This window comes from Fundulus heteroclitus, unplaced genomic scaffold (assembly GCF_011125445.2).
Source record: "Fundulus heteroclitus isolate FHET01 unplaced genomic scaffold, MU-UCD_Fhet_4.1 scaffold_62, whole genome shotgun sequence".
Classification (NCBI taxonomy): domain Eukaryota; kingdom Metazoa; phylum Chordata; class Actinopteri; order Cyprinodontiformes; family Fundulidae; genus Fundulus; species Fundulus heteroclitus.
The window spans coordinates 4,663-32,402 of record NW_023397055.1 but is presented as its reverse complement, the minus strand read 5'-3'; the positions used below and the strand labels follow the sequence as shown (position 1 = coordinate 32,402).

At 40.9% G+C, this 27,740-nt stretch overlaps 1 protein-coding gene across 1 annotated transcript; it reads left to right on the top strand.

Annotated features, from left to right (window-relative positions):
* Nucleotides 1-53: 53 nt before the first annotated feature.
* Nucleotides 54-27,740, top strand: LOC105924213 (immunoglobulin superfamily member 10). Its single transcript, XM_036133406.1, has 7 exons — nt 54-173; nt 7,532-7,885; nt 16,795-17,148; nt 21,651-21,752; nt 22,475-22,801; nt 23,256-23,582; nt 27,374-27,740. The coding sequence occupies exons 1-7, from the start codon at nt 101-103 to the stop codon at nt 27,709-27,711; spliced, it is 1,875 nt and encodes a 624-aa protein (XP_035989299.1). The 5' UTR covers nt 54-100; the 3' UTR covers nt 27,712-27,740.

Sequence of the window (27,740 nt, the reverse complement as noted above, 5' to 3'; positions counted from 1 at the left end):
TTTTCCTTTAACCCTAACGGAGATCTAACTCTGTTCTGTGCTGCTCCTCAGAGGATTCTGTTAAACTCCGGTTAAACTCGCTGACTTCCTGCAGGAGGGAATGGCTGCTTCTCTGACTGCTCTCCTCCTCTGGACTCTGATGGTCTGCAGCTCCTTTATGGTTGTTTGTGCTGGTAAGTTTGATCTCTGATTATAAGATGAAATAATGTGTTTCCATGTGAGATGACGAGAGTCACTGAAAAACAGGTTTTACAGTGACTGAGAGTTTCTTTACATCTCACAACCAATGGTATATTTCTGTATCTGTAACCTGCTGAATGTAGATAAACTACCAGAACTGCTGTATTTAACCTCTGATTCAGAATAATACCGGATTGACTGAAGCAAGCGCACTGCTCTAACCAGTAGGCCACCATTCCCAATAATGACCGCTGACTAACATTTGAAACAAAAGCAAACTAAATAAAAGTACAAAATAAATGTTTTTATAGAAATAGAGAAAATAAAACCACTATATGAAAAACAACAGACCAGTTATTATTCTTTTTTTTTTTTGTATTTTCTGTAAGGGCTGTTAGGTCTCTGTATGACCGGTGTCAGAGTCTGGTCCGCATTGCCGGCAGTAAGTCGGACTCGTTTCCGGTGAGAGTTGGACTCCGCCAAGGCTGCCCTTTGTCACCGATTCTGTTCATAACTTTTATGGACAGAATTTCTAGGCGCAGCCAAGGTGTTGAGGGGATCCGTTTTGGTGGCCTTAGGATTGCCTCTCTGCTATTCGCGGATGACGTGGTCCTATTGGCTTCATCAGGGCGTGATCTACAGCTCTCACTGGAGCGGTTCGCAGCCGAGTGCGAAGCGGCCGGGATGAAAATCAGTGCCTCCAAATCCGAGACCATGGTCTTGAACCGGAAAAGGGTAGAGTGCCTTCTCCGGGTTGGGGAGTATGTGCTACCCCTAGTGGAGGAGTTCAAGTATCTTGGGGTCTTGTTCACGAATGAGGGGAGGATGGAGCGGGAGATCAACAGGCGGATTGGTGCAGTGTCTGCTGTGAAGCGGGCGCTGTACCGATCCGTTGTGGTGAAGAGAGAGCTGAGCCAAAAGGCGAAGCTCTCGATTTACCGGTCGATCTACGTTCCTACCCTCATCTATGGTCACGAGCTTTGGGTCGTGACCAAAAGAACGAGATCCCGGATACAAGCGGCTGAAATGAGTTTTCTCCGTAGTGTGTCTGGGCTCTCCCTTAGAGATAGGGTGAGGAGCTCAGTCATCCGGGGAGGACTCAGAGTAGAGCCGCTGCTCCTCCACGTCAAGAGGAGCCAGTTGAGGTGGCTCGGGCATCTGGTCAGGATGCCTCCTGGACGTCTCCCTGGTGAGGTGTTCCGGGCACGTCCCACCGGGAGGAGGCCCAAGGGGAAGACCCAGGACACGCTGGAGGGACTATGTCTCTCTGCTGGCCTGGGAACGCCTCCCAGGAGATGGGTGTATGAATAACTTTATGTATAAACAAAAGGCTGAAACACTAGCTTGAATAAAAAGTATGTTGTAAGAGAGAGAAATAAATGCTGACAAGACAGAAAATGATTACAATCAATAAATATACTTAAAACTAAAAAGAGAACTAAGAAATTTCAAGTATTAAATAATATTTCACCTGAATCCAAACAACATTAATGCATTTTTATATTATCAATTTCAACCGGAATACAGCAGAGGATGAGGTGAATAATGACAGAGAATGCGTGTAAATTAATTCCACGGCATGATCTATTTTAGGTGCAGCAGTTTCAGAGAAAAAAAAATACCTGTTAATGTATTTTATATTATGTTTATAATATATTTACATCCTTTGTAATCTAGTGGAAGCTCATGTGTGACTGATTTTCAATGGGGAAACAGATGAGGCACAGCAAGGCTGACTGACCGTCTGTCAGAGCTTTTGAAGCAGAAGTGGCTGACAGCTTTGCAGGTTTGATGAAGAGACGGTAAACTTTTCTTGTTGCCAAAGTCTCAAACAACACAGAAAAAAAATTGCTACATTTGTTGCTTTTAAATAAAAAACTTTCTAGAAGGTAATTCAGTCCCTATTGGCTGTAAAAGAAGTTACTAGATGGCATCATCACTTAATTTGCATATTTCAGCATGAGATTCAGTCAGACCAAAAAGGCGTACAAATCACTGTAAATGTTTAGAACTAGTAATGAACTTTAAAAAAAAACAATTTAATTCCTTTTCATGCTTTCTCCAAATCCACACTAAATAAATACATTTTGCAAACTAAAATGCATGGATCGGGCCATGCTTAGACAACTTTTAATTAGGAGATCAAAGTTTTAATATTGCCAGAATAAAGCAGTAATGATACAGTAATCAAGAGAAAACAATAATTTTGGACTTCTTTTGTGCAAATATAAAAGACTTATACATCTTTAAGGCAAGACCTCCTCCTGGCAAATTAGATGCTTGTTTTTCTTTGCTCAGAATATAACTTTATTTCAGAGGCAACTGGCTGTAAAGAGAACAGAGAAAATGGTCACGGAAAGCCCTTCAGGGTTATTTTGGGGTAACAGACTGAGGTAACACTGTGTCAGCCACATGGAGATGACATCAATGCCATGACTGAGGCTGTGACAGACTATTTAAACGTCTGTGTGGAAAACACCATGCCCACCAGAGCAAAGAGATGCTTCTCCAAGAACAAACTATGGATCACCAGTTAGCTAAAGGAGCTGCTGAATGATGAAAAAGAGTATAGAGAAGAAACCTAAAGTCAAGATAAGAGAAAGGAGGTGTACAGGAAGAAGCTGGAGAGCAAGCTCCAGCAGAACAGTATCAGAGATGTGTGGTCAGGGATGAAGAAGACCACAGGCTTCAAGCAGAAGGAGGATCGGTCTGATGGAAGACTTTACAGAGCCAATAACTGAACACATTCAACAGATTCAGTTCAGGAACAAACTCATCATCCTCCACTCCTGCCCAAAGCCAGTCATCACACCCTCCTTTGACACAAAACTTCTCACTTCAGATGTTTTATTTTCTGCCTCAGCCATGTTTGTTCTCAGCAGAAGATGGCGCTGCCCTTTCCTCTCCCTTTACAGAGTTAAAATTTAAGGCTTTAAGAAGGTTTTGCCACAGCGGGAACGATGATAGGGACTTTAAAGAAGCTTTAAGTAATACTGACACCTTGTGGTTTAAATCGGTACAACAGCCAATCAGAACGATCCTATATGCTGGTTTTAAACAGTGTGTTGCTGTTGTGATTTTTATTTTATTTTTTTTACTTACACAGGATGATGTTGTATTATCTTTCTGTTTTTGATCCAAATCTCTCAATGGCTGCTGTATTAGCAGGCTACTGCTCTTTTGCCAAGATAAAATAGCAACTGTTGTGTTGGGAACCCTAGACTCAAATATGATTGGCTCAGGAACCAGGAAGTAAATTCACGGGCTAGACTCTGAACCAAAGTAGTTCTGAACTGTACCTCTAGGTTTGAAAGGAGGAGAAAAATGTGACTAAGACATTGTTGATGAGAAGCACCAATCGTTTATAGGGAATGTTACTTCAATCGCAGGTGTCAAATGAGAATGATTTAGGTTGATTTTACAGTAAATATCTTACTTATAACTCCTTACTTATAGCTCAAGACTTCAGACTTTTGACCGCAGTGACATTTTATAGGTTGGATATTAGATATTTGCATATATAATATCTAATAATCACTGATTCAGCACAGTGTTCAGGGGCGGATCCAGGATTTTTCAAAGGGGGGTGCGCACCTCAGGGTCATGGGGTCAAGGGTCATGGGGTCGAGACAATGTGAGGCTAAACGACCAAAGAATGCCATCTTTATTCTTTCACACTACCCTAATTATTCATCTAAGGATTTTTTAATTGATAATAATTTTAATGGATGAACATAAGTGGAATTAGCATGATTACCTTATTGTAATTGAAAATGGGTTTTTAAGTCAAAATCTCGTGCTTTTTACAGCATGCACAAGGTTAAAAAGTAGTTTGAAGAAAAAATTATCCTTATCAACAATTAATCAAACAAAGATTTTCTTTATTTCCAGAAATGATATGTATACAGAAAATGAAATAAAAAGACCCAAGGACTAAAGAACAGTTTGGTATGGTTCAAGTGACAAAAGAGTTTTAAAAATATACATGTATTTTAACAATATATTTTAACCATATAAACTATATTAAGAAAAAAAATACTTAGAAAGACCCAAGGACTTAAGAACAGTTTGGTATAGTTCAAGTGACAAAGGATTTTTTAACACATTTTAACAAGATAAACCATGTTGAGAATTTTTTTTTAAAGTAAGTTAAACCAATGAACATGTACGGTGAAGTTAAGCCATAAGCCTATAATAGAACTGTGAGACTTGACAAAGAATATTGCTCTCTTCTACAACACCTTCAACTTTATGATGATGATGATAATGGGTTTATGAATGTCAACCCTCTAGGATGCTTCTGGGCAAATGTGTGTATGATTTTGTTGATGTCTAAATGAATGTCCTTGTGGACATACATAAGTAGCAAAGCCACAAACCTTTCCTGTCCCATTGTTGACCTCAGCATGTTTTTCAAGGAAAAGGGTTAATCCAACAGTAGATCTTATATTATATGGGCATAAATTGAAACAGGTAAATATTGTAAGGTACCTCGGCGTATGGTTTGATGAAAAACTTTCATTTAAGATACATATACAGAAGATCATTGATAAATGTAAAAAAGGTATTAATATTTTGAGATGTTTGTCAGGGAATGACTGGGGGGCAACTAGTACATCTTTGAAAAGAATATATGATGTTTTAATTCGATATGTGTTGGACTATGGATGTATCGTTTATAAGTCAGCTGCAAATTCTTTGTTATTAGATTTAGATAGAATCCAAGCCAAAGCGCTTAGAATATGTTGTGGTGCTTTTAGAACATCTCTAATTCCTGCTCTTCAGGTGATTACTAGAGTAATGCCACTGGACTTAAGGAGAATGAAACTGTCAATACATTACTGGTTAAATTTATAAGGACATGAGGAAAATCACCCTACTAAACAGATATTCAGAGAATGTTGGGAATATGGCCATCACATAAGGAGTTTTGGATGGGAAGGAAATATTTATGCAGAGTATTCTGGTATAAGTAATATAGCATACTGTAAAACTGTAATTACATCTAAAATTGCTCCATGGTTTTTTTGAAATGTCAACAGTAAATTTAGAAACCAAAAAAATAGAACAGTCCTGTGGAGGTTTGTATCAAATTATGCAGCAGTATTTAGTTATAAGGTATAAAAATATGACACAAATATATACAGATGCATCAAAACAGGAAAATGGTAAAACAGGAGTAGCAGTATATATTCTGAAAGAAAAAATTTCTATAAAAAGAAGAACAACAGATAATTTATCAATTTTTTCAGCAGAGATGTTGGCAATTATTATGGCATTACAATGGGTGCTGGAGGTGAAGCCTAGAAATGTAGTTATCTGTTCAGATTCATTGTCTTGCCTGACTAGTTTTAAAAGTGGAAATTCTGAAAGCCGTCAAGATCTTCTAGATGAAGTCAGTTATTTAATATATGGTATAAAGCAACAAAAAATAAGTATTCGATTTACATGGGTTCCAGCACATAAAGGAATTTTAGGAAATGAAAAAGTAGATAAATTAGCTAAAGAAGCAGTTAAGGCAAGAGAAATTGAATATGATGTCCCGCTAAGTAGAAAAGAAATAAAAGTAATTATTAAAGATAAAATAAATAATATATGGCAGGAGAGATGGAATTTAGAAGAAAAAGGAAGACATTTATATAAAATACAGAAAGATATTATCATAAGATATAATAGTATAATGAATAGAAGAGAGGAAATATAGATAAACAGGTTGAGGATAGGGCATACTAGTTTAAGTACTGGTTTAAAAATAATAGGGAAACATCCAACAGGTAATTGTTCTTATTGTGGAGAAATCGAAGCAGTAGAACATGTTTTGATTTATTGTAGAAAATATATAAAAGAGAGGAAAGAACTGGAAAGGGTATTGGGGAGTTCAGTAAAGATGGCTGATTTATTAGGGAAGCATCAATCAGATAAAATATTTAAAGCACTTATTAAATATTTAAAAGATACAGAGTTAGCTGGGAGGATTTAGTGTGTATGTGTGTGTGAGTGTGTAAGTATAGATATAATTTAGTTTCATTAAGATATAAAGATATATAGGAAAATATATTTCTAAATTACATCTCCGTCCAGCTGATGGCGGTAATGCACACAGGATGTAAACCACCAGAAAACACAACAGAAGAAGAAGAAGAAGAAGAAGAAGAAGAAGAAGAAGAAGAAGAAGAAGAAGAAGAAGAAGAAGAAGAAGAAGAACATGCTCGTCACTGCGCGCTATTATCCAACATGGCGACGACCGGTGCGGCAGAGAGTGATTATTTAGCGATAGTGATGGAGTTTCATGGATTTATCATCATCATCTGAGAGCGATTTGGATTATATAGAAGACTTTCTTGACAGCAACCTGATTTTTGACAAAATCCAGCCATACCAGTTTGAGGCAAGGAGACCAAAAAGGAATGATGTGAGTTGAATCTGTCTGCTGCGGCAGCGGTCTCCTTATTTTTGAGATGTTTTTTCCACTTTTACCCGATGTATTGCAACATCAAACCGCCATGCACGTGGGCATTGTTGCTTCAATAATAGCTCTAGAAAATTTCAATGGTGAAGTCCTCTGGGAATCTGAAATAATTGTTGTTTATCACACCTGTGTGAGCACAGTGCCTCTGCTAAGAAACAACACAGGATGTGACGTCAGGCCGCCATTACTGCCCATATTTGGGCACTAAATGCCGCCGCCAGTATCGGTGATTGCGACGACAATTTATGCCGCGCCGGCGTCACAGTGCGTTCTAAATGACAGGTACTGGCTTTTAATCGTAATTCTATGAAGGATGTTTAAAATTTCGGGCTCTTTAAAAAATACTTTTGGTCTCCAAAAGGGGGGTGCGCGCGCCCCCTGCGCCACCGCCTGAATCCGCGGCAGGTGTTGTTTGGATTAGATCCAGAGGAAGCAGCCCCTCTCTGCCTTCTCCCTCCTCCTGCACACTGTGGTCCATTCGGGGACCATGAACAACTTTTTAAAAATGTTTTAGAGAAAAAAACTAACAGCTAAATCAAATACAACCAATGGCAGATAGATTACATAGGTAAGATGCATCCCATTTTTATCAGATCTTTTGTGCCACGTCCCTCTTTGAAGGAGAAGAAGGATGCTCAAAAAATGACAGCAGCATCAGGTAAATGAGAAAAAGCTTCTAATGGCATAGCAGAGACTTCTGGTCTTCTGGAAGCTTCTTCTCTTTTCTGGGACATGTGAAAATGGTTCTGCTCTGGTTTCCTCTATTAATACAATAACAAAAAACTTAGAGTAGTGTAAATCAACCTGTCTGTTTCTAAAGCAGGATTAGACATTATTTATCCTCTCTAACTTCTCTCCTCTGTGATGTTTCCTTTCCTGCAGATCAGGGAATCATCAGAGCTGAATCTGGAGAAACTGTCATTCTGCCATGTAGAGCTCCTGAGAACCAAACTGTTACAGCTGCAGAGTGGAGGAGAGCTGATCTGGATTTTAGTGAATATGTTATTCTGTACCAGAACAAGAAGGTTGATAAAGAGGCTTCGTGTCCATCCTTTAAGGACCGGGTGGATCTGCAGGACGTGGAGAATGGAGACGCGTCTTTGGTTCTGCAAAAAGTGACGACTGCTGATAGAGGAACATATCAGTGTTGGATCGTTCAGGGAGGAAATAGTCGCAGGAAGAGTTCCATTCTGGACATTGACCCAACCGTTATCATTAACCTGATAGTCCAACCGGGTGAGTAGGGCTGCAACAAATGATTTTTGTCAATTGTCAACTAAGCACAATAATTTTTTGGTGTGATCCCTATCATGTTTTCAGATTCTTGTAAAAAAATATTTTGACTCACTTCTTCGTCTGCACACTTAGGAATGTCCTTTATTACCTCCTGTTACTACTTTTTTGTCCTGTCTCACGTGAGCAGGCGGCTAGTGACAGTGGCTCTGTATTCTTTTGCTTTTTTACTATGGTTTTCTATGCTGTTTTTAAAAAAATCATTATTTTTTGGTGGTGGGGGGAGTTAAGCAGTTCTGGCTAACTTTTTACAAAGTAGGCTGAATGGAAAGGGGGTTTGGGAGAGTGGGGAGGCTTGAGGGCAAGGACCTTGGGTCAGCAGTGTCGAGGACTAAGGCCTCGGTACACGCTACCTCTACACCATCGGAATTTACTATACTTTTAGGCCTTCTATTAATCTAGTTGGATGTGTATGTTTCTCTTTTTCTTTACACTTTTTTTCGATTATTGACGTAACTGCTTTGTGGACTGTGTTGATGTTAATCCTGCTCTACATGGGATTTGGTCAAGGGGACAACAGAGGCCACAAGCGCAGACCCATTATTTATTCCACGGACGAGTTGCTAGCGCTGACTATCAATGAATCCTGGAACTTGACCAGAAATAACCATGTAGGAAGAATTAATTACTTAGGAAGAAACAAGGTAAACGAGCTGGGAAAAGCCAAAATACTTGGAAGAGGAGATACAGAACCGTGCTTCCTTCTACTGTTATGGGAAACTTTCGATCCCTGCAAACAAAGTGGAGGAATTATCTGCGTTAATGAAAGATCAGAAGCTTTACAGGGAGGCTAGCCTGCTGTTGTTAACAGAAACATGGCTGACAAAGCTGACCTCGGACTCTAATGTAAACATTGACAGCGTTGATATGATTCAATTCAATTCAATTTGATTTATATAGCACCAATTCATGAAACATGTCATCTCAAGGCACTTTACAAAGTCAAAATCAATCAGATTATATAGACTGGGTCAGATTATACCGATTGGTCAAAAATTTCCTATATAAGGGAACCAGTTGATTGCATCAAAGTCTTGACAAGCAGCATTCACTCCACCTGAAGAAGCATAGAGCCACAGGGAGAGTGATCTGCATTTTAGAGGCATAGATGTGTTTAGCACTGGTCACAAGAGGGAGTGAGTGTGTTTGGATATATGTCTGTGTGTGTGTGTGTGTGTGTGTGTGTGTGTGTGTGTGTGTGTGTGTGTGGCTGGGTGTGGATGATGGCCTGATTATTATCACCTGTGTGTGCCCATGGAGTTTTGTCTTTTGTTTGTGACAGAGAGGGTTGACATAGGGACCGATATTTTCTGTTGACCTCAAAGTAACAAATCAATAACCAAAGTATCTTTCTAGTCAATATACAATCTTGCCAAAGTGTATTATGCAAGAAGAAGAAAAATAAACACCTTCAACCAGAATTGGAGCCAAGTTTCCTCCTTCAGTCAGCGAGTCAGACAGACAACTATGTCGTTCCCTCAGTGCCTGCAGTGCAATGATAATCCAGTAGGGTGCAGAATACACAGCCAATTGAAGGCAACTGATTGGCTCGCGGACTTCCTGTTTGCGGTAAGGCGTATTGTGTCACTTCCTGTTGTTGCTGTGTGAACGACGGAGCTTTGCTCCAGGCTCTCTCGCTTTTTATCTTTAAACCTCTTTGCTGTAACATCTGTTTCCAAACATAAGCACTTTTAAAACATTGTCTGTGGCTGCTCATCACGTTTGGGAACTCCTCGTGTTTCACACGGTTTGTTCTTTGGCGTGATAATAGGGCGTTAGCCTAGCTTTAGCCTAGCGTTAGCCTAGCGCTAGCCAAGCCTTAGCCTCATAATGGCTTCTCCGTCTCTGACTAAGTCTCCTATCTGCTGCTCTCTTTGTCAGATGTTCAGTTATTCCTCTGCCTCCTTTAGTGATGATGGTACATGTAATAAATGTAGTGTTTTTGTAGCTTTGGAGGCGAGGGTGTCAGAATTGGAGACCCGGCTCCGTGCTGTTGAAAAACCAGCTGATAGCCGCTCTTTTGCTAGCGCGGAGCCGCATAGAGTAACTTCACGTAGCGAACCTAAAGCAGTAGCACCCGAGCAGCCTGGTAACCAGGCTGGCTGGGTGACAGTTCGTAGGAAGCATAGCTCTAGATTACAGACCCCAGATCACCACCAACCCATCTGCGTTTCTAATAAATTTTCCCCTCTGAGCGACAATCTCGCCGAGGAGCCGACCTTAATTATTGGCAGCTCCATAATAAGAAATGTGGCACTAAAGAAACCAGGGACCATAGTTAAATGCCTACCAGGGGCCAGAACAGGCGACATAGAATCCTACCTAAAACTACTGGCTAAGGATAAGCGTAAATACCGCAAAATTGTTATTCACGCTGGCGGTAATGACACCCGGTCACGCCGATCAGAGGTCACCAAAGTTGGTGTTGCTTCGGTTTGTGAGTTTGCTAAAACTATGTCGGACTCTGTAATTTTCTCTGGTCCCCTGCCTGATCTGACCAGTGATGACATGTTTAGCCGCATGTCATCATTCAACCGCTGGTTGTCTAGGTGGTGTCCAGAAAACGACGTGGGCTACATTGATAACTGGAGAACTTTCTGGGGAAAACCTGGTCTGATCCGGAGAGACGGCATCCATCCTACTTTGGATGGTGCTGCTCTTCTTTCTAGAAATCTGGCTGGATTTATTAGTTCTCCTAAATGCTGACAACCCAGGGTCCAGACCAGGAAGCAGAGCCGTAGTTTAACACACCTCTCTGGAGCTTCTGTACTGTTACCCACCCATTACCCTATTGAGACGGTGTCTTTCCCACGGCCAAAACTTAACAGATCAAAAACTGATCTAAAAGGAACAAATCATAAAAACCTAATAAAAATCAATATGGTTCACCTTGAACCTAAAAATAAAATAATAAAATGTGGTCTATTAAATATAAGGTCTCTCCCTCCAAAGACTTTGTTAGTTAATGAATTGATTTCTGATAATCAGATTGATTTGTTTTGTCTCACAGAAACCTGGCTACAAGAGGACTACGTTAGTATAAATGAGTCAACCCCCTCCAGTTATTCAAATTTCCCCATTCCCAGATCTGTGGGAAGAGGAGGAGGAGTGGCAACTATCTTTCAGTCTGATTTATTAATTAGTCCCAGGCCAACTAATAATTACAGTTCTTTTGAACATTTAACCCTCAGTTTCCCTCATCCAAACTGCAAAGCAATAAAACCTCTTCTGTTTGTTGTTTTGTATCGTCCACCAGGCCCTTACACTCAGTTTTTGGATGAGTTGTCAGATTTCTTATCTGATTTGGTGTTAAATACTGATAAGGTTATTATAGTGGGTGATTTTAACATCCATGTTGACACTGAATGTGATAACCTTAGTGTAGCCTTTAAAACTATCCTAGATTCAATTGGTTTTGCTCAAAATGTGCATGAACCGACGCACTCTCGGCTCCATACTTTAGACCTTGTGCTGACATATGGCATTGATTGTGAAGAATTAACAGTATTTCCTCACAACCCTGTCCTGTCTGATCATTTTTTAATAACATTTGAGTTTAATCTAACTGAATTCTCCACCCCCAAAAGAGGGTTCCATTATAGTAGATTTTTATCGGATAATGCTGTATCAAAACTTAAAGAGTCTGTCCCCTTCTTAATATCCTCAGTATTGCAGAAATGCCCTGTAGATGGCAGCATTGCTGTTTCTTCCCATTCACAAATCGATACCTTTGCTAACAATGTGACTTCCTCATTGCGTTCTGCATTAGACAATGTAGCTCCCTTGAAAAAGAAGGTGATTATTCACAGGAAGCTGGCTCCTTGGTTTAATTCAGAGCTGCGTTCCTTGAAGCACAATGTTAGGAAGATGGAGAGAAAATGGCGCTCTACACACCAAGAGGAATCCTACCTAATCTGGAGGGACAGACTATTGTTGTATAACAAGACCCTCCGCAGAGTTAGAGCAGCATATTTTTCATCATTAATTGAAGAGAATAAAAATAATCCTAGATTTCTCTTTAGTACAGTTGCCAAACTTACCCAGAGCCACAGCTCTGTTGATCCATCCATTCCCTTAGCTCTCAGTAGTAATGATTTTATGGGATTCTTCATAAATAAAATTGATGCCATTAAAAATAAAATAATTGGCATCCTCCCAAACATGATTACCTCGTCCTCAGTAAGTGAGGCAGCATTGGAGGAATCTTTAGAATCTGCGCAGTGTTTGAACTGTTTAGAAGCAGTAGAGCTTTCTGAGCTATCTAAAATTTTAGCTTCATCTAAACCTTCTACCTGTATGTTAGACCCAATCCCAACCAAGTTGTTTAAGGACATATTCCCTTTGATCAGTGGCACTATTTTAGACATGATTAATCTATCCTTAGTAAATGGATATGTACCACAGGTTTTGAAAGTAGCTGTTATTAAACCTTTACTTAAGAAACCTTCTCTTGATCAAGATGAGTTAGTAAATTACAGACCTATATCTAATCTTCTTTTCTTATCTAAAATTCTTGAGAAAGTAGTTGCTAATCAACTTTGTGAATACTTACAAAGCAATGACCTACTTGAGGAGTTTCAGTCAGGCTTCAGAGCTCATCATAGCACTGAAACAGCTCTGGTGAAGGTCACTAATGATATTCTCATGGCCTCAGATAATGGACTTGTGTCTATACTTGTCCTGTTAGATCTCAGTGCTGCGTTTGATACAGTTGATCACAATATTCTCCTACAAAGACTTGAACATACTGTAGGGATTAAGGGGAAAGCATTCGGCTGGTTTAAATCTTATCTGTCAGACAGATTCCAATTTGTTCATGTTAATAATAAATCTTCCTCAAACTCTAGGGTCACTTGTGGAGTACCACAGGGTTCAGTCCTTGGACCAATTCTCTTTACTATATATATGCTTCCGATTGGCAAAATTATCAGACAGCATGGGATTAATTTCTACTGTTATGCTGATGATACTCAGCTATATTTATCCATAAATCCTGATGAATCCAATCAATTACTTCGACTGCAGTCATGTCTTGATGACATCAAAAGCTGGATGACTTTAAATTTCCTGCATCTAAATTCTGACAAGACCGAAGTTTTAATCTTTGGGCCAGAGTCCTCAAAAAATAAACTTCTTAACCAATCACTTAATCTGGGTGGCATTAACCTGGCCTCTGGTAATAAAGTAAAAAATCTTGGTGTTATTTTTGACCAAGACATGTCATTTAAATCCCATATTAAACAGGTTTCCAGAGTTTCCTTTTTTCACCTCCGGAATATCGCCAAAATTAGAAACATTCTGTCCAGGAGTGATGCTGAAAAACTGGTCCATGCATTTGTTACTTCAAGGCTGGACTATTGTAATTCTTTACTATCAGGAATTCCACAAAATGCAGTTCAAAGCCTTCAGCTGATCCAAAATGCTGCAGCAAGAGTTCTGATGAAAATCAACAAGAGGGATCATATTTCTCCAATTTTAGCTTCCCTTCATTGGCTTCCTGTTAAATCAAGAATAGAATTTAAAATTCTTCTTCTAACGTATAAAGCCCTTCATAATCAAACTCCATCATATATCAGAGCTCTGATTACCCCGTATGTTCCTAACAGAGCACTTCACTCTCAGACCGCAGGTCTGCTGGTGGTTCCTAGAGTCTCTAAAAGTAGAATGGGAGGCAGATCCTTTAGCTATCAGGCTCCTCTCCTGTGGAACCAACTCCCAGTTTTGGTCCGTGAGGCAGACACCCTGTCTACTTTTAAGACTAGGCTTAAAACTTTTCTTTTTGACAAAAATTATAACTAGTGACTCATGTTACTCTCAGCTACCTTTATAGTTTTACTGCTATAGGCTTAGGTTACTGGAGTATATCAGGATCTAATTTTCTCACTATATTGAGTTCTACTGTTCTTCAATTATGCATTATGTGTTGTCATTTCTGCTTTAACTTTCTGTTCTCTCTCTTTTCTCTTCATAGTAGGTACACCTGGTCTGGCGTTCTGTTAACTGTGACATCATCCAGAGAAGACGGCTCACCCGCTACTACCATCTAATGTAGAACAGATTACTAGATCAATGTGTGCTTCTGTGCTTTTTTGTTTCTCTTGTTGTGTCTCTGTTCTGTCTTCTGTAACCCCAGTCGGTCGAGGCAGATGACCGTTCATACTAAGCCCGGTTCTGCCGGAGGTTTTTTTTCCCTTTAATGGGTGGTTTTTCTTCCCACTGTCGCTTCATGCTTGCTCAGTATGAGGGATTGCAGCAAAGCCATGTACAATGCAGATGACTCTTCCTGTGGCTCTACGGTTCCCCAGGAGTGAATGCTGCTTGTCGGGACTTTGATGCAATCAACTGGTTTCCTTATATAGGACATTTTTGACCAATCTGTATAATCTGACCCAATCTGTATAATATGATTGAACTTGACTTTGTAAAGTGCCTTGAGATGACATGTTTCATGATTTGGCGCTATATAAATAAAATTGAATTTAATTGAATTGAATACATGTATCAAATTATATCCAACAGGTTGTTGAGGTAAATATTGCTCACGTTCAAAGAAAAGTGTCCCTAGAAACCTATGTAGCAAATATGATACAAATGGCGATAAAGGTTTAAGTTGTACAGATATACAAATCATGCTTGAAAACTGACAAACTTATTCTTGTTCAATGCATTTCAATTTTTATTTAGAGGCAGATGAGCGTTCATACTGAGCTCGGTTCTGCTGGAGGTTTTTCCTTCCCGCTAATGGGTGGTTTTTCTTTCAACTGTGGCTTCATGCTTGCTCAGTATGAGGGATTGCTGCAAAGCCATGGACAATGCAGACGACTCTCCCTGTAGCTCTACGCTTTTTCAGGAGTGAATGCTGCTTGTCGGGACTTTGAAACAATCAACTGGTTTCCTTATATAGGACATTTTTTACCAATCTGTATAATCTGATTGATTTTGACTTTGTAACGTGCCTCGAGATGACATGTTTCATGAATTGGTGCTATATAAATACAACTTAATTGAATTGAATAGTTTGAGTAGTCGTCTGGCAATCAGTACGTTGTGGGTTTGATTCCAGCTTCCCCTTGCCACATGTCGATGTGTCCTTGGGCAAGGTACTTAACCCCAAGTTGCCTTCCGAGTTGCATCTTGGTGTATCAATGTGTGCGTTTTAGTGAGAGCGGTCGGGTGAATGTGGCTATAGCAAACAGCGGTTTGGGTGGTCAGGGGAAGCTCCCTTTGGGCCTGCGTCCTGACCCCGGAAAAGTGGATGGATGGGTGGCTTAACTAATTCAGAACATTTGGTATGTGTTTCAACCCGTTCAGGATGCAAATTGTTGCATTCTGAATGGGTTGTTGTTTAATGAAATGACATTTTACAGAATGATCTTCTCAGTAAAATTAGTAAACTTCTAGAACACTGCTATTATACCTCCGGAAGGCTAAGGTTCAGGGTAGCGATTGTTCACTAAATCGGTTAATCCTAAAGTTAAACAAAATCACCTTTAAATTATCATTAATGTTCCATACTAATGGGTAATAATGCTCATAGCACTATTAGATTGGAGCGAAACGAAACAAACCTTATGTCTGACACTAATCGTAGTCGTAAATCCAGGAAGAGCGGAAGTTATCTGGAAGCTAAAAGCGTTACGCTAGCGGAATTTAGTAGTAATGAGCGGACCGCATAACACAAACATCAATATCCCATCAATGTATAAAACCCTTGTGGAGATGACATTTGTTATAACCATATAAACGCACTCGAATTACATCAGCAATGGCATGGTTCGAAGAATGCTAGCGGGAGCTACCCTGTAAGCTTCATGTTTTAAAAACACTGTGAAAACACATTAAATAAACTTCTAAACATATTTAACTTATTTTTCTGCCAAACCTGTCACCGCCTCTGTGTGAAATCGTTCACTATGGGCATCCAAGGGATAGCAGCACTTCAGGAATAACAGCAGGCATGTGGCTCTGCGGTCGGAGCAGGCCAATCTGAGGTCCTACATGTAGTTGAGTCCCCGGCATGCAGAATCAGTCCTGCAGTGGGTGACTCCCGATCAGCCCCTCGTCTCAGCTTGGCCTGGTGAGGAATGGAGACCGTTCCGCACTGTCTCGCGTCAGCTTTCCTGCAACTGTTTACAAAAATAATTCCAAAAAAAGTAAAAAACAAATGACTCACCATTGCAGAGGAGTGTGCCAGTTTCGGTTTATTATGCAGGAATACAATGACTTAAATGACTCCCATTACTAAAGGGGTGGAACTGTTTCGATTCTATTTGCATATTATTTAAGCCATTACAAGATCTTTGTTGGGCAGTAGTATGAAACTTGCAACACCACATTACTCCAGACTTTTTATATTGAGAAAAAAAATCCAGTTGTTTTGTTTTTTACTTTTTTTGAATGACCTGGATGACTGAGAATCTTCACCAGCAACTTACAAAAATAAAGCTGGTTCGGCAGACGTATTCTTTTACTTCTGCGTTTGGTCAAACAGAAGTGAGACTGCAGACTCAACTCAGATTTGGCTTGCAGTTCTGCAATGCCAGTCAGGTTCTCTCCTCTGCATAGGACAACGAGAATTGTCACTCCATTGAAGTGACGGGAAATGAGTTTCTCAGAAAGCACATTTCACTCAGCTTGTGAGTCTTTAAGCCCCATGCGGCCCATATGGTGGCTGGTATTTCAGGGCGAACTTTCTCCTTAAGAGACCATAAGGTGCACCTTATGGTCCAAAGAATGTGGGATAAGTATTTCAAATCAACTAGGGTGTCTGTTTATAGGAGTAGACATATACTAATAGTGAATGTTCAGATCTCCTCTTTAACTTCTCTGCTCTGTGTTTACTTCTCCTGCAGATCGGAGAATCATCACAGCTGAACATGGAGAGAACGTCATTCTACCATGTAGAGCTCCTAAGAACGATCCTGATGGAGACGTAGAGTGGAGCAGAACTGATCTGGAGTCAGGTCAATATGTTCTTATGTACAGGAACGGGAAGGTGTATCAAGAGGTCCAGTCTCCATCCTATAGGAACCGGGTGGATCTGCAGGACATGAAGAATGGAGACGTGTCTTTGGTTCTGAACAAAGTGACGACTGATGATACAGGAACATATGAGTGTCGAGTCGTTCAGAGAGGAAAGGGCTGCAGGAGGACATCCATTCTGGACACTGATCCTCTCAGCATCATTAACCTGAGAGTTGAACCAGGTGAGTCTGTTTGTCTCTGGATCAGAACCTCCAGCAGCTTCCTGGTTGCTGACGTCAGAGAGAAACATCTCAGATCAGATGTTAGTGTTTTCTAAGCTGTTCCTCCAGGTCTGCAGCTTCTGAGCTTTAGATGGACAGAAACAAACACTTCAGTCATCCATGGTCTCCAGATCCTAAAGAACTGAAATTTGATGGTTAATTTTTCACCTAAACCTGCTTCAGAAACATATTAGAAACACTGAAAACATAAAATCTGAATAGAAAATTACTATTTATTACAATAAAAGCTTGCAAAATGGATGATTAACTGTTTTAGAATTTGAAAAGTAAACTATGGTTGAAAATATTAAAATAAAGGTTAGATTGATTAGAACTATAAGGATCTACTGGGGATTTTCACCCTATCAGCTGCAGCTCTAGAATACAAACAAATTTTTTTTTAAATCTAACCTAAATGAGTTAAAGGGAACTTGGTGTATCAATATTTGCTGATTCACCTAATGGAGACTGTCAAACCAAACTGCTGTACCTGACCCTATTTGACCCAAGGCTAGTCTTTGTAATTAGAATTAATAAGTACAGCTGATCAGATAAATCTGAAAGGACCCATCAGGACGGACACCCACTAATCCTACTTTAGAGATTTAATACTAGCTGAAAATAAATTCCTCAATATAGTTTACTAAAGTGAGTGAGATTTGAAATAAAAGATAAAACAAGAGAAAAATAAAACAAATAAAATAGTCAAAAAATAAATAAAACCTATACGCAGCTCTAGATACAGGATCCTTGGAAATAAGAAGAGTGAAGGGGATGAGGACACCAGTTGAGAAAAGGATTGCAGTAGCTCCAGCAAGAGGGTCTTCTGAGTCTGTTTATTTTTTAGAGAGATAAGTTTATCTCGCAGGTTCCGGACCATCTTCCTTAAAGTTCTGTATTCCTTTAAAAAAGACACCCTCTTTGTCCCCTGCTTGGACCTACGGCGTGACTCCAGAAGGGAGTTTAAACTGATTCACCTTAAAAACTAAGAACCCATCTTTATTTCATTACCCAGTCAAGAACCAAAACCTTTATTCTAGGATGAAAGGACATTATCAAAAAAAACCCTCAGAGACAAGGTTTTTGAGTAAACAGAATGTGTATATTATATATATATATATATATATATATATATATATATATATATATATATATATATATATATATAATATGAATAAATGTCAATAATCTTGAGTCAGAATTTAATTCAATTTTATTTATATAGCGGCAATTCATGAAACACTCCTGAACACTGGGCGTTACAGAAGATAGAGCAGAGACACAACAAGACAGACAAAAAAGCACAGAAGCACACATTGATCCAGTAATCTGATGCTACTACCATCTAGATGGTAGTAGTGGGTGATCTCTCTTCCCTGGATGATGTCACAGTTAACAGAACGTCGGACCAGGTGTACCTACTATGAAGAAAAAGAGAGAGAGCAAAAAGTTAAAAGCTGAAATGACATTTCAATGTAATGCAATGCAAAACTGGAGAACAGTAAAAATCAGAAATCAGTAGAGTGAGAAAATTAGACCCTGATGTCTTCCAGTAGCCTATGCCTATCACAGCACAACTATAGAGGTAGCTCAGGGTAACATGAGCCACTCTAACTATAAGCTTTGTCAAAAAGGAAAGTTTTAAGATTAGTCTTAAAAGTAGACGGGGTGTCTGCCTCACGGACCAAAACTGGGAGTTGGTTCCACAGGAGAGGAGCCTGATAGCTAAAGGATCTGCCTCCCATTCTACTTTTAGAGACTCTAGGAACCACCAGCAGACCTGCAGTCTGAGAGCGAAGTGCTCTGTTAGGAACATACGGGGTAATCAGAGCTCTGATATATGATGGAGCTTGATTATTAAGGGCTTTATACGTTAGAAGAAGAATTTTAAATTCTATTCTTGATTTAACAGGAAGCCAATGAGGGGAAGCTAAAATTGGAGACATATGATCCCTCTTGTTGATTTTCATCAGAACTCTTGCTGCAGCATTTTGGATCAGCTGAAGACTTTGAACTGCATTTTGTGGACTTCCTGATAGTAAAGAATTACAATAGTCCAGCCTTGAAGGAACAAATGCATGGACTAGTTTTTCAGCATCACTCCTGGACAGAATGTTTCTAATTTTGGCGATATTCCTGAGGTGAAAAAAGGAAACTCTGGAAACCTGTTTAATATGGATTTAAATGACATGTCTTGGTCGAAAACAACACCAAGATTTTTTACTTTATTACCAGAGGCCAAGTTAATGCCATCCAGATTAGGTGATTGGTTAAGAAGTTTATTTTTGAGGACTCGGGTCCATCAAAGCTCACAGCAGTAGCTTCTGCTAAATTTCCACGAGTGATTCACAACAGAAACACAAACAGAAATGTCAGACCTGTCCATCTCCTTCCATCGACCTTTAAACCCTGGATGAACATTGCTGTTCATTATTAGGTTAAAATGATCATATCTACAGAATGACGAGGTCCATCAATGTTTTGATGTTTACTGTAGTTTCTTGTTTCTAACGCTGTGAAAACATCCCATAATCTGAATCTGCTACCGTGAGGATTAGGCGGTAATAGCAGTGGTTTCCAACATGTGGCCCTGGGGTCATTTGGGGCCATAGGATGGATTTAGTGTGGCCCCTGGACCACATTTCAGGATTGGCTCAGACCGGGTTAAGCTGGGTGGGGTGTAGGTACTAGAGCAGGGTATTGATTCAGATTTCCTAAATCAATTCAATTCACGATCCAGTTTGATTTTTGATTCAGTTAATGTTATCACACATTTGACTTGGCTATGGAAGACATTATCTAAAGAACTAATGCTGCAAATAGCAGAAACTAATTTTAGGAAAAATTTGAATATTTACAATAAGAATTTAACCCAGTGCAGTTACATTAATCATGTACTTTTCATTTAACATAACCTGACCAAAAAAAATTACAATAGTTTACTACTCATGTAGTTGATTCAAATCAATGAATCAATGTTTTAAACTCAGCCCTAGCAGGTACAGTCTGCCAAAGAGGACAGACTAGGTTCTTGGCTTCTCCCCTGATCCGAGCTTCTTCGAGTTCTGCTCCAGCAGATTCAACAGGATGTAATAGTCTGAGCCTCAATGCTGACCTCAGAGATGCTGTCATCACACCAACATGGAGGAGAAAACTGACTTCTAGCTGATTGGGTTTCCCTGTTTGACTCAGAGATTCCTGACAGTATTCACAACAAATCTTTTACACTCAGATTCAACCAGCTGCATTCTGGGCTGCTTCTGATACTAAGCATTTATTTAAAGTTATATTTATACTTGTTCTTGTGCCTTCATCATCAGTTCTCAGGGCTATGAGGGCTATGAATTCAATCGTTGATTAAATAATAGAAATAATGTGGCCACATGGGAGGAAACCTCAGCCTTTATGCACTCAGAAATGTCTAGATTAATTTATTGTGAATTTGAAATAAATAATTCATATGCCATGATCAAAGACATAAATGTACGATATAACAGCTCACACATTCTTTGGCATTATTAAGTTAGAAATCAGCACAGTAGAAACAAAGATTTACTGAGATTAGAAAGTCGGACTAAAGTGCCAAAAGTTCTGAGACTGAAACGGTAAATTTAGGAGCATCTGGATATTTTCCATAGCATAAGTAGAATATCTGGACTCTTCTGGATCAGAACCACGTCTCCAGGGTCCATTCATGATGAACACCTTGAACAGAATCTGGAATCCAAGCTGCAGCAGTGAGGAAGAAGCTGCTTCAAGCCTAAGGCCCGTTTTCAATGGGCTCTACTCACTTTGTGAACATTTCAAATAGTTTATTTTCCTTCCAGGTTGTCTAAGTTTGGCCCTCTCAGCAGCTGGTAGGAACAGAGTAGAATAGGACTGAGATGTGAGGTGAACACACTGCTGTTCACTGATTGGCTGAAGAACGAGGAGAAATGAGAAGTTTTTCTCTGAGGAAGTCAAGGGAAAAATTAAACCAAAGACCCACAACATTAATATCAGTATTACAGGAGTGGGTCAGACTGAAATTTTATTTTACAAACCATGAACCTGAAGGAAAGCAAAGAAAAACAAACTTCAGCTTTTTAGGCACCAACAGACGCTCTGTATTTAATAACCTAAGTACGGTCCAGGGAGGCTTTCTCTCATTTTCAACTGATGCTGCTCCCTTTTTCTGAGCATCTGCTCTCTTCCTTTTCCCTCCTCCTGCATGGAGGGACCATGACACAATCGTTCCCTCAGTCAATCGTTCCCCCAAAATGTTTGTTTATGTATGTGATGGACGGTTGTACTGGAACTGAAATTTAGATTACAATGAGAATTGTAGTTGACAATAAAGATTGATTTTTGATTAATTGATTGATTGATTGATTGATTGATTGATTGATTGATTGATTGATTGAAGCTAACAGCTGTTGTAGGTCCAGGTCAGAGGTCATAATGTTCTTTGTGTGTCTCCACAGCACCGTCATGGCCCACAGTTCTCCAGGTTCTCTTGGTTCTCGTGGTTCTGGCTCTGATTGTTGCAGGTCTTTTATATCGTAATCGGCTCTGTTTCATGTCAGGTGAGTCTCTAAAACTCCATTACCCATAATGCTGATGGTCAATGCCTGGTCTCCTGTCGTTGCCACAACCTTCTCTGTCAGGATCCTAAGCAGGACTCTAGAAGCTGCTCTGAGGAACCTTCTGGTGGATTGTGGGTCAGATCTCAGCAGCTTCATGTCTCTTTGTCTGGTTGAGGACAAGCAGAGGCAGAAACTGCTGAGTCAGTGACTGAGGAGGAAGCAGAGCTGCTTGGTCTGCTGTCAGTCAGCAGCTGGTTCCCAGGTCACCAGAAGCTCAGTGTGGAGATGGACAGAGATCTCTGAGCTGATGCTTCCATCATGGTCCAAGAACACAGGACCTCAGAGGTTCTCAGCTCTCTGCTCATCATCTGCTCCACACTCTTTGATCCAGCAACACTTCTCACTCATCCATCCATCTGATGGGTTCCTCAGTAGGTTCTGACTCCTTCTCTGGTAGCTGCTCCACATGTCCTGAAGAAGAAAACACATCTCCATCAGAAACTGGTTTAAACTGGTTTCTGTCAGACAGGAGACAGGCGTCAGGTGAGCTCTGGTCACCTGCTTGGTCCACGTCGTCCAACAACCTGCTGGACCTTCTTCAGTCTGAACACTGAGAGTCCTCCACCAGCAGGAGACCCTGAGACAAGGAGGAGACAGTCATGTGACCATCAGAGCTGCTGCTGCTGTCTGTCCAACTCATCTTGTCCTTTGTTGTCCTCTAGAATACAACGTGGTGGTGGATTCAGGGAAGGAGTCTGTCCTGCTGCCCTGCAGAACCAGACCATTCCTGCCTGGAGATGCTAGAGTGGAGTGGAAGGACAGCAGAGACAGGAAGGTCCATGTGTACGAGAACGGTTCTGATCAGCCTGAAGAACAGGACCAGTTCTACAGAACCAGAACCAAGATGAATGAAGACCTGCTGAGAACTGGAGACCTCAGTCTGACTCTGGAACACCCCACAGATGGAGACACTAACATCTACACCTGCATCGTTTCCAGAGGGGAGGAGAACATCCTGATGGAGAAGGAAGTTCATCTGAAGGTCAAAGGTCAGTGGTTTAACTCTCTATATCAGTTCTTCTGATTGGTCCACCATGAGAAGACGGAGCAGCTGAAAACTGGTCCCACTGAAAGCCGGTCTGGTTCTGGTGTCCAGATGGACGGGTCCAGTTCTTCCTGCCAGTCTGAGGGAACCAGGAGCTCAATGATGACGTTAGATCAACATGTTGAAGCTGTGAAAAACTGGAGCAGCGGCTTGAACTCAGTGTTGACTGCTGGTTGGGTCAGTCTGCAGCTTTCTGCTGGGTCTCCTGTCCACACTGAGGACGTTCTGTCCAACAGTCGGTTCTGCTGCTGATTGGACCCTCAGCAAAGACAACACTGTCTCTGTTCAGTGGAGACATGGGACCCATTTCAGACTGGAACCAGTCCAACATGTTGGACCTTCATCAGAGCTGCTGCTGCTGTCTGTCCAACTCATCTTGTCCTTTGTTGTCCTCTCAGTCCCACAGGTGGAGGTGGATTCAGGGGAGGAGTCTGTCCTGCTGCCCTGGAGAACCACAGTTACCCTGCCTGGAGATGCTAGAGTGGAGTGGAGGGACAGAGGAGACAGGAAGGTCCATGTGTATGAGAATGGTTCTGATCGTCCTGAAGAACAGGACCAGTTCTACAGAAACAGAACCAAGATGAATGAAGACCTGCTGAGAACTGGAGACCTCAGTCTGACTCTGGAACACCCCACAGATGGAGACACTAACATCTACACCTGCATCATCTCCAGAGGGAAGGGAGACATCCTGATGAAGAAACAAGTTGATCTCAATGTCAAAGGTCAGTGATTTAAATTTCTGGGTCAAAGGTCAGTAGTTTAACTCTCTGGGTCAAAGGTCAGTGGTTTAACTCTCTGGGTCAAAGGTCAGTGGTTTAAAAAAGGTTAATCAGCGTAACTGTCTTCAAAAAGAACCCAGAGAATATTTTATATTACCTGACCAAACCAAGTATCCACAACCTAACCCCTAACACCAACAAAGGTTAATAATAAGGATTTGGTAAAACCATTTAAACACCGCAGGGCAGACGCCTGTTACCTTTACAGTCTAAAGAGTCATTTTGTCTACAGTCCACTTGAATTAAACACGTCAAATGTTGTTATAATTTGTGATAAAGATCTACTGTAGGAAATCTGTTATCATCGTTAAAGAAACGCCCTTTACGTCTATTTTCAGGTTTAAATAAATATAATGGACAGGATTTGATATTTGTGGATGGTGATGTAAAAAAAATCATTGTTTCCAACATGATGAAAAAAATATTGATATAATATTAAATATTACTGCAACTCTTAGCATCATTCTGTTGTGAAAATTAAAAGCAATTAGCCCAAGAAAAATTAGCTATAACCTGCATTTATCATTCTTAAATTTAACACCTTCCGGCGGCGCCCCCCGAGGCAGCGGCTGCGTACAGCGCCAAACTCGCTAGAAACCTCTCATCTACCCAGCCGACCAGTACTTGATCGCGATTGCCTGTTGGAGTTACGATCATGTAGTGTTTTTGCACTTTTAAATGCTGCTACGCTCGTTTGTTTACGTGGCTGCGGCGTTCTACGGTGACCAGCCCCGGAGGCCTGTGAAGTGGCGGCCTTGACGAGCAGCTCACGCCAGTGGAGAGGGACGCGGAAGCGGTGTAGCCGGCCGAAGAAGCGCGGCTGCCGGGAAGGGTTAGCAGCAAAGCTAAAGGCTAACCCATTCAGATCGCCGCTCCCGTCCATCTGGCTTTCCAACGTCCGCTCACTGGACAACAAAAGAGACCATCTACAACCCGAGCTCTCTGCAAAGAGGGAATTCAGGGACTGCTGCGCTCTCATCCTGATGGAGACATGGCTTACATCATTAATCCTAGACCACGCCGTTAGCCTGGAGGGGCTTTCTACTTTCCGCACTGACAGACACAGAGAACTCTGCGGTAAGACCAGAGGAGGCGGACTCTGCGTTTACATCAATAACACCTGGTGTAAAAATGCTAGATTAATCACAAGTTTTTGCTCTCTGGAAATTGAGCTTATGATTATTAGCTGCAGACCTTTTTACCTGCCTAGAGAGTTCACTGTTGTTATCATCGCAGCGGTTTATGTTCCTCCCAGCACTAATACTAAAGATGCTATGAGTGTTCTCTATCGGACTATCTCTGAGCTGCAATCTGCACACACAGAGGCGGTTTTCATTATTGCTGGGGATTTTAACCTGGACAATATGAAGACTGTTCTCCCTCATTTTTACCAACATGTGGATTTTGCAACTCAGGGAGAGAACACTCTAGACTTAGTTTACACAAACATAAAAGGCGCATTCAGAGCAGCCCCCCGCCCCACCTGGGCTCTTCAGACCACCTCTCTGTGATGCTAATTCCTGCATACAGGCCCCTGCTGATCAGAGCTAAACCTACAAACCTAAACCTAAACCTACAGCAAGGCAGGTGAGGGTGTGGACTGAGGGAGCATTGGAGGTGCTCCAGGACTGTTTTGAGTGCTCTGACTGGGACATGTTCAAAGCTGCTGCAACATATGAAGACAACATTGATGAGTACGCCATGACTGTGTCAGCCTACATCAGCAAATGCATTGAGGACGTCATCGCCACCAAGACCATCATCACCCGAGCCAACCAACGACCCTGGATTACTGTGGAGGTTCATCAAGCGCTAAAAGCACGCAACTCAGCCTTCAAGTCTGGTGACATGGAGGCACTGAGGACAGCGAGAGCAAACCTGAACCGTGCCATCAGGTTAGCGAAGCGGAACCACAGTAAGAAAATCCAGGAGCTTTTCCATGATGCCAGCAACACCAGGAGTATGTGGAAAGGCATACGGGCGATCAATGAATACAACACACCCTCCCCCCCAGTGGGTGAAGATGCTGACTTCCTCAATGGACTAAATAACTTATTTGGGAGGTTTGAGGCACTAAACAGCACTCCAGCAGTAAAAACTGTTCCCCATCAGGAAGAGGAGGTCCTCTGCCTTGACACAGCCGATGTGTGGAAGACTCTGAGGAGAGTCAACCCAAGGAAGGCCCCAGGCCCCGGCAACATACCTGGGTGGGTGTAACTCTGTACATACTATGGTTTGTATACTGTGACCTTCTCCTGAACTGTTTACATTTCTATTGTTTTTATATTGTACTTTAAATCTATTGTTTACTTTTAAATCTCTGCTGCACCAAAAACTGTAATTGAACTTTCACTGCAATTTACAAAGCTGTATGCAACGAAATTTCATTCTGTATGAACTCTGTGCATACAAAATGACAAATAAAGTTGTCTAAGTCTAAATATCATAATAAACATATAATTTGTAGCCAAAGTTATTAAGAGCCTCTGTGGAAGGTCCAGAGCCACATGTTACAGACCCCTGTCTTAGGGGAAATGAAACTAAACTTCAATACTAAGTGTCAGGATCCCCAGGAGTTTATTTTATTGATTGATTTATTTCACAAAAAGATTTTTTTACTGTTTTGAATTTTTTTTTTTACAGTTGCTCAAAGGGAGTAGGAAGAAGCAAAAGCTTATTTGCACCTAGCTTTCCATATTAAGAATGGATAACATGCAATACATACACACTTTACTCAATCAACAGTCCTTCCAAACATTCTTGTAACAGGTAATAGAAATAAACTGAAATAAGTGGAAAAATAAACAAACACATAAATCATTTATCAGGACATAATTTTTTAAAGCCCAACTTCCTCCTTGTACGTTGTAAATATAATTAGTCTGTTCTGATTTTTAAATTGCGCCATCCTTGGGTGCCACACTCAATCTGTTCCACAATTTCTCTCCACAAACAGAGACAAAAACTTTTTAATGTTGTACGTGACGGCAGATGTTTAAACTTAATCTCCTCCTCAAGTTCTTGCCTTCAACTTTGTTCTGAAAAAAAATCTGAATATTTCCAAGAAGTAAATTGTTTATGATTTGTGGATTCTGAAAATTCAGAAATTTTAACAGTTGTGATTTAAATAATGAATTTGTATGAACCAGAATTCTGAAATATTCTTATGGCTCTTTTCTGAAGCGGTTGTATTGTATCTGACTTCTAATGCGCCTAGGAGGATGGACCTCCGTGTCCTTAAAAACAGCTCACCTGCTCTCTGGTTTGCTAAAACACAACCTGACAGAAGAGAACCAAAAGATCTCACTAAACCTAAACTAACTCCCTGGCTGACAAGTCAATGGTTGGTCCCTGCTAAGGTGGCATGGCTTCAAAGTCCTTCACCTTGGCCACGCCCCTTTCCAGACAGGTGGCAGCCATGTTCCCAAACCAGGTGTCTCAATAGAAGAGAAACATAATTATTGGAATACATGTTGAAACCACACAGTGAATTACATTTTAAAATAAATGCACTGAACTGTTCTGTTTGGATCTGAAAACTGGTTCCACTGAGAGCCGGTCTGGTTCTGGTGTCCAGTTGGACGGGTCCAGTTCTCACTGCCACTCTGAGGGAACCAGGAGCTCAATGATGATGTTGGATCAACATGTTGGACCTTCATCCAGACCAAAGAAAATGTCCTCAGAGCTGCTGCTGCTGTCTGTCCAAGTCATTTTGTCCTTTGTTGTCCTCTCAGTCCAACAGGTGTTGGAGGTGGATTCAGGGGAGAAGTTTGTCCTGCTGCCCTGCAGAACCACAGTTACCGTGCCTGGAGATGCTAGAGTGGAGTGGAGGGACAGGAGAAACAGGAGGGCCCATGTGTATGCGAACGGTTCTGATCATCCTGAAGAACTGGACAAGAGATACAGAAACAGAACCAAGATGAAGAAAGACCTGCTGAGAACTGGAGACCTCAGTCTGACTTTAAAACACCCCACAAATAGAGACACTAACATCTACACCTGCATCCTCTTTAGTAGGGACGGAAACATCCTGATGAAGAAGCAAGTTATTCTCCAGGTCAAAGGTCAGTGATTTAAATCTATGGGTCAAAGGTCAAGGGT

Coding starts and splice junctions, on each gene's coding strand:
- LOC105924213 (XM_036133406.1), top strand. CDS start 101: ATGGCTGCTTCTCTGACTGCTCTCCTCCTCTGGACTCTGATGGTCTGC. Junction 174..7,531: donor CTTTATGGTTGTTTGTGCTG/GTAAGTTTGATC, acceptor CCTTTCCTGCAG/ATCAGGGAATCATCAGAGCT. Junction 21,753..22,474: donor TCGGCTCTGTTTCATGTCAG/GTGAGTCTCTAA, acceptor GTTGTCCTCTAG/AATACAACGTGGTGGTGGAT.